General features: G+C 39.7%; 1 protein-coding gene across 3 annotated transcripts in view; it reads left to right on the forward strand.

Annotated features, from left to right (window-relative positions):
• LOC124556546 overlaps nucleotides 1–12,687 on the forward strand; it is a 239,471-nt gene that overhangs the window by 142,104 nt on the left and 84,680 nt on the right. For all 3 annotated transcript variants that reach the window (XM_047130500.1, XM_047130501.1, XM_047130502.1), the window contains one exon: nucleotides 2,635–3,042. In XM_047130500.1, the coding sequence (XP_046986456.1) occupies nucleotides 2,635–3,042 (408 nt within the window). The remainder of the gene's footprint in view (nucleotides 1–2,634; nucleotides 3,043–12,687) is intronic.

Raw genomic sequence — 12,687 nt, forward strand, 5'->3', positions numbered from 1 at the left:
TTTCTTGCCCAATCATATTCAAAATTAATATTGAAGTCCCCACATACAACTAATTTCTGTTACTTCCTATAAAGTGAATCAAGAACCCTTTCTAGCTTGAGCAGAAATGCTCTGACGTCAGAGTTAGGGTACCTATAAACAACAACAATTAAAGTTTAGTTTCACTAAATTCAACTGCCCCTGCACAATGTTCAAATATCTGTTCAGTGCAATGCCGTGATACATCTATGGACTCAAACGGAATACTGTTTCTTACATACACGGTCACTCCCCCACTCCGCAAGGAACCCTTTGAAAAACAGCCAGCTAATCTGTATCCTGATAAAGGAGGCCTCCAAATTGTCTAATTATTTAGGTTGTACTCCAATGTACTAATAACTTTGAGCCAACATCTATAAGCAGTTTAATAACTTTATCTTTAATACATCTTATATTTTGAAAAAATATGCTAATTCCTTCTCTACTTGGAAACATGACGTCGTCTGAATGTGATTCCTTAGTTACAGGGACTTCCTTTAAACAGGTATACCTATCAGCTGACTTTGATCTAGAAAGGGTGCGGCTCTAACACCAACTTCGACAGGAATTTTTCCTTGAGTGATCCCACCACCACCCACTACACTGTCACCTATAAGCTTTGCCAGCATCCCATTCCCATACATATTGAGATGCAGGCCATGCCTAGTGAAACTCGATCTACTGATAGACTCAACTGGCATCATTGCAATGTGACCCATGCCCTGTGCCATTAGTGCCTTCTCCAGCCCTACGCTGAAATAGTTGCACGAAATGCACATTGGTGCCACCAGTTTGAATAGCCATCTTTTCAGGTCACCACCTACATCATTTTCCAGCCCCTATCAAGACCATTCCCTGCTCCACCCACTATCAGTACCTGTTCCTCCTTCGGAAAATTCCTACGTAACTCCCCTATTTTGTCAGTCACCTGAGCCAACCCTACACTAGGCTTCACAATGCTGGTGACCTGGTACTCACTTCGCAACACTTCCTGCAACAGTTGGCCCACACCTCTACCATGTGAACTATGTAGCAGCAGAACCTTCTTTCTGTTAGATTTTGCAACTGACTTAGGCCTCCTAACTTCAGAGGACTGGTGCATTTTTCCTACAGCTACAGCTGCAAGAGGCTCCTCTCCACTCAACTCTGACAGTTGGTCAAATCTACTGCATATACGCAAAGTACAACTGTCTCAATACCACATCCTCTTAGCTGTCTTCTTGCCAACAGCCAGTTCCCATTCCCCAGCACCCTTCTCCCTCCTCAACCTATCTAGTTCCTCCTTTGTGTATTGTAACTGCACCTGAAGGGCACAGATCTTTCACTCCTGCTCCTCTATCAACTTATTTGTACTACAGATTTTGCAATCCCAGGAGAGGATCTTGCTAGAATGCCCACTGGATTCTGGATTCCCCACTGCATCCCCCCCCCCCCCCCCCCAATGAAAATACTTTGAACAAATCCCACACCGTAACCCACTACTCACAAACCTATGACAGAGCCCACGCTTCTTACTCGTGGTAAAATTTTACAGTTACTGAAAAAAACTAAAAGTCTACATTACCTAAGTCCAGTTACATAGCGGTCTCGAAATTCTCTCTCTGCTAAGAAAGCAACAACTTTTATTAATACTACTAAACTACAGCTAATACCAATACCAACAAAACTTCAAAAAATTTATTAATTACAACCAAAAATTCAAATGGCCACTGGAACACTCAATTAAGTTAAAACAGTGAATGTAAATTTTACAGAAATATTTCACTAGAAACAATAAGAAACATCAGCTGAAAACAACCACATAAAATATACTAAATGACTTCTATGCACAGAAAACTCCAAAACCCACAATGAGTGAATGTTTCCAAAAGTTTATTAAATCATTATTTTGCCCCAAACAGCATGAAACACTATTGAAAACTATTAAATTTAATAACTGTGTAACGGTGCACAAGCAACTTTGTCAATACATAGCTTTATAATCGCTACCAAATTGTGGGGTGTCACTTCTTTTCATAACAGGACATTTTAGGTTGCAAAGTTGCTTGTGCACTGTTATACAGTTATTAAATTTAGCACAGTGGTACATCAAAGACTTTTTATACCCCATTTTGCTGCCCTCGATGGCAGGCCATCCTGGGCTTATATTTCAGAAAGATAATTCCCGCCTGCACATGGCGAGAGTTTCTACTGCTTGTCTTCTTGCTTGCAAACCCTACTTTTGCCAGCTAGGTCACTGGATCTCTCTCCAATTGAGAACGTTTGGAGCAGTACAGGCTGGGCCCTCCAACCAGCTAGGGCTTTTGACTATCTAACATGTCAGTTGGACAGAACTCGGCACACTATCCCTCAGCAGGATATCCAACAACTCTGCCAATCAGTGCCAAGCTGAATAACTGCTCGCATAAGGGCCATAGTCAACCAACGAGCTACTTACTTGCTCAGTTTGTGAATTTCGCATTTTTCTGAAACAATAATCGTTTGTCTGTGTATTTACATCACATCTACTGATTTCTGTTTCGTTAGGATAATTTCTTTGTCATGCTTTTTTTCTTTTTTTAAATGCTTGTTTATAACTCTTAGATATAATTGAAATTTTTGTTTTTGTATTTTCAGGTGTTGAATTAATAAGTGACACTGAGTTGTCAGAAGAAATTATTTCACCCCCTTCAGTACATCAATCAAAAACCCAGTTGCAGGCATTTGTCATAGGAAGACTAGAACAATCCTGGGATGAGGATAATAGTAAAACTTCATTTTCTGAAAACTTAACAAAGAATTGCAACATTACTGAAAGCTCTGTAATGGGCAGCAGGCATCCTTCATTAGGAACTGTAAATGTTTCCACTGAAACCAAGAGTGCAAATGGAAGTATGGATACAAATGTGGGTGGCACGCTGTGTGATGAGAAACTAATCTCAACTGGCAGTTCAAATGGAGAAAACAAAGTGTCTGTGGTTACATCTGAGAGTGTGACTGTTGATGTACATTCAACCAACACCCTTCAGCCAGTTGTTTCTGAAAGTGAGTATCATCTTGATAGTAGTATCAACTCTGATAGCATATTTCTGCCAGGAGTTTCACCTTGAATAGTTTTCGAAGTAACTACACTCCCTTCATGGGTATGCTGTGTTGTCTTTAGCTTTTGACAATATGGAGGTCAACATTGGTCATTGTCTGAACATATACTGCAAAACTACAAGAATTGCTGCTTTTTAGGCACTTTTTATATCCAGTCCACTGGAATAATAGCTGAACCTCGAGAAATTACATCTCAAAACTTAGTATACCATTCCCGACACTTTTTGTTGTCAGGCGTTTAGTGCTCCTCTCATATTTTGTTGTCGGTGTGTATTTTTATTCGGTAGTTCGTGCTATCCTTGTTATTGCTAGATATGTGCAACTTTTATCTGATTTAGTAAATGTCTGGAAATAGTTTAAAATAGGTACTGTTTGTCAGTTTTAGTAGAACATTTAAACAACAATAAAAATTGCAACTTAAGACAGTGATAAATGGGTAGATAATTGTGTCTGTTCCAAGAATTATGTGACATCCTTGGTTTCCTCTTGTATTTTCAGGCTTTGGCCACTCCAGTGTTGTCAATTGCAATATAGTATTGTAGTGACTTAGTCGGCCTGAAATTTGGAACAACCACTTGCTTTATCATCTGAAACTCACTCAACAGTTTAATAAATTACTTAAGTCAAGAACAGGTGTTAATTCAGTGAAAATGTTATGATGACAATTAGCTTAATGCTGTTAAATCTAATTATGTAACAGCAAGTTTGGTTACCTTGTTTCCTTTCAGGTAAATGACCTTAGAAGGGATCTTCTTGATTCCAGCTAGAAGTTACTGTTACATAGGTTTGCTGTTGCCTTTACCTTCTTGTGGGATGGTGGGGGGGGGGGGGAGGTGGGAGGGGGGGGGGGGGGGGAGAGAGAGAGAGAGAGAGAGAGAGAGAGAGAGAGAGAGAGAGAGAGAGAGAGAGAGAGAGAGCGCCTTTCTTACGATAATTTTAAAACGAATTGTCATTTCCTGTTTGTCTTAATAGTTCAGTACTGTATAAGTTTAAAAAAACCGTAGCACACCATTTATTAAATGTTACATCCCATTCATGGAGTTCTTTCATTGCTTCTTACATAAGGATGTGTGGGTCTTTTTCTTGTGGGTCATCCTTTTCTCTTTTTTACCAATAATTCTATGAAGTATTGTATAAAGACTATAGGAATGGGAAAGCATTGTATGTGCAAAACAAAAGGTGAAATGTAAAATTCACTCTTCAAATATGCCTTCACAAAAGAAAATTTTCTTTATTGAATAGCTGCACCACTGCGAAATTGAGTCATACGGTACTAAATACTACTGTTGCTGCAAAGTAGCTTAAATTGCAAAAGCCCAATAATGCACCAGTGCCTGATGAGTACCCATCAAATTATCTACAGAATATGAGAACGAATTGGTGGCACTCTTGGCCATAATTAACTGCAGATCCCTTGAGCAGAGACATGTCCACAAAACTACTGACGTACAGGATCTGCCCCAGAACTTTCAAGTCAGGGCTGTACTACAGCCAAGGCTGGTGAGATACTTGTGCATGAGGAGGGTAGTGTGGCTCATTGTGCTGTGATACAGAATTTGTTTATGATGGTAGATATAGAAATAGACGACAGAGGGACAGAGAAACAATTAAAATCGCTCAAAAGAGGAAAGGCTGTTGGACCTGATGGGATATCAGTTCGATTTTACACAGAGTACACGTAGGAACTTGCCCCCTTTCTTGCAGTGGTGTACCGTAGGTCTCTAGAAGAGCGTAGAGTTCCAAAGGATTGGAAAAGGGCAAAGGTCATCCCCGTTTCCAAGAAGGGACGTTGAACAGATGTGCAGAAATGTAGACCTATATCTCTAACGTCGATCAGTTGTAGAATTTTGGAACACGTATTATGTTTGAGTATAATGACTTTTCTGGAGACTAGAAATCTACTCTGTAGGAATCCGCATGGGTTTCGAAAAAGACGGTTGTGTGAAACCCAGCTCGTGCTATTTGTCCACGAGACTCGGAGGGCCATAGACATGAGTTCACACGTGGATGCCTTGTTTCTTGACTTCCGCAAGGCGTTCGATACAGTTCCCCACAGTCGTTTAATGAACAAAGTAAGAGCATATGGACTATCAGACCAATTGTGTGATTGGATTGAGGAGTTCCTAGATAACAGAACGCAGCATGTCATTCTCAATGGAGAGAAGTCTTCCGAAGTAAGAGTGATTTCAAGTGTGCCGCAGGGGAGTGTCATAGGACCGTTGCTATTCAAAATATACATAAATGACCCTGTGGATGACATCGGAAGTTCGCTGAGGCTTTTTGCAGATGATGCTGTGGTGTATTGAGAGGTTGTAACAATGGAAAATTGTACTTAAATGCAGGAGGATCTGCAGCGAATTGACGCATGGTGCAGGGAATAGCAATTGAATCTCAATGTAGACAAGTGTAATGTGCTGCGAATACATAGAAAGATAGATCCCTTATCATTTAGCTACAAAATAGCAGGTCAGCAACTGGAAGCAGTTAATTCCATAAATTCTCTGGGGGTACGCATTAGGAGTGATTTAAAATGGAATGATCATATAAAGTTGATCGTTGGTAAAGCAGATGCCAGCCTGAGATTCATTGGAAGAATCCTAAGGAAATGCAATCCGAAAACAAAGGAAGTATGTTACAGTACACTTGTTTGCCCACTGCTTGAATACTGCTCAGCAGTGTGGTATCCGTACCAGATAGGGTTGATAGAAAAGATAGAGAAGATCCAATGGAGAGCAGCGCGCTTTGTTACAGGATCATTTAGCAATCGCGAAAGCATTACGGAGATGATAGATAAACTCCAGTAGAAGACTCTGTAGGAGAGACGCTCAGTAGCTCGGTACGGGCTTTTGTTAAAGTTTCGAGTACGTACCTTCACCAAAGAGTCGAGCAGTATATTGTTCCCTCCTACGTATATCTCGCGAAGGGACCATGAGGATAAAATCAGAGAGATTAGAGCCCACACAGAAGCATACCGACAATCTTTCTTTACACGAACAATACGAGACTGGAATAGGAGGGAGAACCGATAGAGGTACTCAAGGTACCCTCCGCCACACACCGTCAGGTGGCTTGCGGAGTATGGATGTAGATGTAGAATATTTTTTTAGAGAGTTTCATTGCTTTAAACTTACAAAACCTTTAAAATCTTCAAAGTACATTTCTTCCGCATCTACACTTTGCTGCTGTAGCATCACTCAGTCTGTACAGGTTTCCTGGATGGCAAGGCATCATGGGAGCCACCTTAAGGCAGCACATTGAACCCTCATTTACCCCCTCCAATGATCTGTGATGGTGTCCTTTCAAGCTTCTTTTTATTCTCGGAAACAAAAAGAAGTCCATTGATGTCAAGTCAGGGCTGTACTACAGCCAAGGCTGGTGAGATACTCGTGCATGAGGAGGGTAGTGTGGCTCATTGTGCTGCGATACAGAATTAATTTGTTTATGATGTCTTTCCTAACGTGTTTCAATCCATCCCACTAGTAAGCAAGGACTTGAGTGTAAAATTGGTCATTAACTGTTTGTCTTTGAGACACAAATCCACAGTGCATTAGACCTTTTGGTATCAAGAAAAGACAATGAACATTGCCTTAACCTTGGATTTGCTCATGCGGGCTTTCTTTGGACGAGGTGAATTTTTTTGTGTGCTGCTCACTGCTTTATCTTTTTGTTTCTGGTTCATACTGTAAAATCTTTTTACTTTTGCCTGTCACTGTCCAAAAAGTTAAGATCATTTTCATGGTATTCCAAGAACTCACTATACTTCAGCACATGACTTTCCTTCTGTTCATCAGTCATCTCTTCCAGGACCATTCTTGCGCGCACTTTTTTCATCCGAAATTTGTCTCAGAAAATGGAATTAGATTTCAGCATATCACAATCCTCTGCTATCATTCCTGAACTTAAGCATCAGTTCCCATTCAAATGTTTCTCACTTTCCATACATTTTCCAGCATTTGGGACATTGATGGGCACTTGTTGTCATTTATGTTTTCTTTTCTGTCCCACGTCTTGTGCTACGCATAAACTCTTGGCTGGGACACCAATCCCTCCTCCAAGAAATCCTGAATCGCCCACCATCTCACAAGGGAAATTCCCTATCACACCCCACTCGATTTAGTGATAAGATGGCCCAGTGTATAGCCTGTTAAAATCTGAACACAGATCAGGCATTGGAACGGGAAGGAGGTGAACTGAACTGTGAAAAATAAGAAACAAAATGGAAACAGTGAACAGTCCAAGCTCAAGATGTGCAACATTGAGAACATTGGAAGAAGCATGGCGTCGTGGTTGTGTGGTCACGGTGTTGGACTGTAAGGTGGGAGAACCACGTTCAGATCTCTCTCTTCCCCTTTTTCTTGTCCCTTCTCCTCTTGTGGTCTTAGAAACTGTCATACTATATGTCAGTTATAGAATATGATTCATTTAGTAAGAGTATATTACCTTCGCAAGTAAATGTGATGAATAGTGAGAAGAGGCAGGAGGCCATATAGACCTCTTATCGAAATGAAAACAATAAGTAAATGGATGTGAACTGTGTTACAACAAAGGAATTCATGAGTCAAAACTTGCAAATAGGAACGCAAGAGTCATAACGTGTGGTACTTGTGTGGAAGTACTAGACAGTACGTACGTCTGGAGGTCTCTTCCTTACACCTCGCTGTTGCAAATGGACATTACACCGCTACAAACACACTAATTTGAATACAGCGGACAGACATGTCAGTGGTTGTATGGACAGTTCATAATACTGTGAGAAAAAGGAAAAGGGGGTGGGGGGGGGGGGGATGGGGCATGAAGGAGATTTGAACACAGATCTCCCAATTTGCTATCGAATACCGGGACCACATGAGCACGAGGCCTTGGCTATTCGACTTCACTTGACGTTTGGATGTTTGCACATCATGAGCTTGTACTGTTCATTGTTTCTATTTTTCTTCTTTCACAGTTCAGTACACCTTTCTCCTGTTTTCATGTTTCAACTTTGTTCAGTTTTTGATGGGCTATCCACTCGGCCATCTTACCACCATATCTGAGAGCAGTGTGATGGGAAGTTTCCCTTGTCAGAACCAGATTTTTTAAGTTAAATGCAAAATTTAATTGCGAATCATTGCTCCATTAACTGTTGTATCTTGAATCTTGACACTTCGCCAAAACACACTACTCGTGAAACGCGATTAGAACTTACGTCAGCACCCGTAAGTGATCAAGCCAGCTCACATTAATTAGCCAAGACCCCTCGCCATCATTCCCATCAAAAACAGCATTTCTATTGCCCTTGTGCTTCACTGGAGAACTATATTCTTGAAACTTTATGGGTACACTCCGAATGTTACTTACATCTCTTTGTAGCAGCGTCCTACTATGTATCGAGTTCAGACATTATGTCCTAACTGTAACAAAATAAACTCCTACTTTGAAATTGGCATAGGTTTGCAGGTTGGTTTTATGTTTATAGACTTTTGAGTCAATACTACAGTGATTACTTCTGAAGAAATTTTATTTGTTTGGCATATTTAACTAGTTTTGTGAAAGGATAGAAAATTTTCTGACATGTAGGACCCAGCATATTACCCTGCATGGATATTTCAGACAGAGTAACATCTTGTGTGTCCCAGGGAAATGTGATGTAACTGTTGTAAAATGGTGAAGCCTGTCTCACATTTTGATGATACCCCTCCTGAGGTCATTCAGTGCGTGAGGAACATTTCAGTGACAACACACTGCAAGAAGTGGCATTGTATCAGCAGGTACCTCTGGTCATTCCATTTCTTTTGTTTCCTGCCTCCTAGATGAAGATGTTACAGGTTTAACAGTGTGCATGGGCATTATCATCTTGAGAAACAAACCCATTTTAGGGATGTTGTCTATTGTGTTGACCAATAGATTGAAAGATTCTCTTAGGTATTGCACAGCCTTCAAGTTAGCTTTTTCCTGGTATTGGTAATCTATTCTACAGTGGACACCCAAGTTATATTGCAAGTATTCTCATGCTCACTTTCTATGCATACTGTGGTGGTGTTGGATTTTTGGGGGGGGGGGGGGGGGTAGCTGTACAGTTGTTGTTCATAATGGATGTTCAGAGGCTAAATTGACCATGTAGAGATGGTTGGGTACTAACTGTGTAACAGAGGCCTTCCAGTCGCCTCCAAAAAATTGCATTCTTTTTGGTATATCTGCAAGCTGTAATTTTTAGGTAGAGGCCGCCAGCTGATGGCATTGGCTATGGGCAATAACAACAAGGAAAGTCTTAAATATTTTGCTGAGTTCACAATCAGAAATGAGTGCAATCTAATGAAATGAGCATGTGAGGGTGGTGCAAAACCATGCCTCCCCCCCCCCCCCCCCCCCCCACTCCCTCCCACTTTTCTTTTTTTTCTTTTTTTTTTTTTTTTTTTTTTTTACATAGCAGACAGTATTTGTTGCAGTCACAGGCTTTTGTCATATGTTGTAGATATCAGTGCAGAAATTATATCAAAATGAATTGCAGTAATATTAGGTCTCAGTGAAATAGTAAACTGGTGCAAAAACTGGCAACTATCTCTTACATTTGAGAAATGTTATTAATGGGACACTTCATAAAAGTGTAGTATCTTAGACTACAGGATTAGAAGTCCCAACTAAAGTCACTCATGTGATACAAGAACAGCGAAACCTCTATATAACATTTTTAAGGAACCACAAATTCTGAACATTCTATGGAGGAAAACACTATTAAGAGGAAGACTTCCAAAAGATGATGACAAAAGTCAAGTCAAATTTTCCTGAGGAAATACTGCAGAAAAAATCCAGTAAATAGTAAAAATAAATAAAAAAAAATTTTGGTGCAAACATTTGCATTAATAATGAACTTGTAAAATACAACTTCAGTCAAATTTTCACATAAATCTTTGAATTGGAACAACTTTGCCATCAGATACCTAGGATTTTTTGAAGTAGTCAAAACATATTTGCTTCCTGTTTCTTATGGATTGTATCAGAACCATTTCTTGCTCCAAATGAGAAAGTTGTGCTGTAGTTGTCCTCTAATTTATGGGCCATCATAAACTTTCTGAATGTTTCAAGTTCTTCAGCTGCTTTTGTATATGAGGGAACCAGTCTTCGGTTCCAAACATGTACTTTTGGGGTGCACCTCAGGTGCATCGTGTAATAGGGGCACAGTGTTATACACGCTGTACAGATGTTCACTATTTGTTCATGTGAAAACACACAAAATTTCACCAACAAGACAAACGACAAGCACAATGTGCGTCACATCTCGTGTGACTTGGACACCCTCGCTGACATGTGACTCAGGCTGAGCACAGCCTTTCAAATCCTGTGCAGATCCACAGAACAGAAAATGAGGCATCTACACCAGTGGCTTAAACAGTAAGAGGGAAATAATTGGCTACATTTCAAAAAATATGAATGTTACATGGAGGAAATTATTGTGGGGAGGAAATGTGCTAAAGAGGAAACTTTAGCATTGTGCATATGGGCTTTTGTTAAAGACCGTAAAAGATGGACCTAACGTAGAGGAAATATTATTTGGAGGAGCATTGAAATATTTGGTAGTAAAAATGCATATAGATACAGAGAGAAATGACCACATCGGCAAATGGCTGGCTGTGTCTGATTGGTAGGATGCTAGGAAACTGCAGTTTGTTTACGAAACAGATCACATACAAAACACTTTCCGGTCATTCCACGTCAAATCATCCAGAAATTTTAGAAAATGACACCCATCGTCACGCAAATCCTTGAAATTTTGGGTAGTGTAAGTTTACCTAGATATATTCACATTTCCAAATTGTAAATGTTGCAGGTCAGTTACTTTATCACTTATGATAAATAAAGTATATCTAAAAACAAAGATGATGATCCTTACCAAACGAAAGCGCTGGCAGGTTGATAGATACACAAACATAAACATAAACATACACACAAAATTCAAGCTTTCACAACCAACGGTTGCTTCATCAGGAAAGAAGGAAGGAGAGGGAAAGACGAAAGGATGTGGGTTTTAAGGGAGAGGGTAAGGAGTCATTCCAATCCCGGGAGCGGAAAGACTTACCTGTGTGAGCGCGCGCGTGTATACCTGTCCTTTTTTCCCCATAAGGTAAGTCTTTCCGCTCCCGGGATTGGAATGACTCCTTACCCTCTCCCTTAAAACCCATATCCTTTCGCCTTTCCCTCTCCTTCCCTCTTTCCTGATGAAGCAACCGTTGGTTGCAAAAGCTTGAATTTTGTGTGTATGTTTGTGTTTGTTTGTGTATCTATCAACCTGCCAGCGCTTTCGTTTGGTAAGTAACATCATCTTTGTTTTTAGATATATTTTTTCCCACGTGGAATGTTTCCTTCTATTATATTCGTATGATAAATAAAGTTGTATAGATGCAGGAATTTAGGCTTTCGTAGACGAGCTCCTTTATAGATTCAAAATTCAATAGTTCTTACAGTTTTTGCAGTGGATTATATATATATATAAGGAAGGTTTATATTTTTATAGTCATGGTTCTTGTAGTGAAAATCCATCATCTACATCTCAAACGAATGTAAATAATTTGTTTTAAACAAAATCCATACATGGGCATTATAATTTGTTTAAGGTATTGCCCCCTCATAGATACCTTTGAAAAATTTACAATATCCTGTTATGTCACACAAAAAGAATCAGTTTGTAGAAATACCGGTAAGTGTGGAAAACAACGTTATTGTAAAAGAAATATTGAAATTGCTAATTCATGACTACCATGTCACCACTAAATTGCTGAAGTTGGCTACACTGGATTTCACTAGGAAGAAATCATATCTGAGAACACTGTTTTATTGCACTACATTTATTGCATCATCCAGTTTCTTTGTTTTGAGTCGTGTATTCACTGAGCCAGTTCCGCTCTTGTACTGAGTTGTACAGAGAGTCATTTATTGGTCAAAAATTCAATTGTTGCAGTTTTTAACTATTCATTCCGAAACAAAAGTAAGTCCCCTAATGTTACAATAATAATGTGAAATACTTTTGTAATGAAACAAAGGGATAGAATGACTTTTCATCATTTAATAACTTTTTAGGTTACACCAATCATCTTTTGAATTCTTTACGGCAAATATTGGTTTTATGACTGAAGCAGTATGGAAAGTACAAGTAGGCAGTGTTTTCTTGGACAGTGTCTGCAAGATATATGTGATGATGCCCTGACTTGTGTGAATGAACTGACCAGTGCAGAACAAGAACTTTTATTGTGGAGAAGCAACAGTGATTTAAGTGTGTGTGTGTGTGTGTGTGTGTGTGTGTGTGTGTGTGTGTGTGTGTGTGTGTGTGTGTGTGTGTGTGTTAAGCACAAAGACAAGCACATGGCCAGTGTCTCTCTACATAAGAAAATTTACTGTGATCCCTTCAAGTTCCATAAACGATCTGTTTCATCCAGACTGCATGAAATTAGTTTAAAAAAGGCAAAGACCTTCAAAATGAGAGGCTTTAGCATAATGGATGTGCCCAACCTGTATCAAACTTATTAATGAAATACAAGCAAGTGACGACTCATCACCAGACTATATAAATCGCAGTAATGTGATGGTGAAGACTCCTGAAAAATCTGTGCTCAATAC

This window comes from Schistocerca americana, chromosome X (assembly GCF_021461395.2).
Source record: "Schistocerca americana isolate TAMUIC-IGC-003095 chromosome X, iqSchAmer2.1, whole genome shotgun sequence".
Lineage (NCBI taxonomy): Eukaryota > Metazoa > Arthropoda > Insecta > Orthoptera > Acrididae > Schistocerca > Schistocerca americana.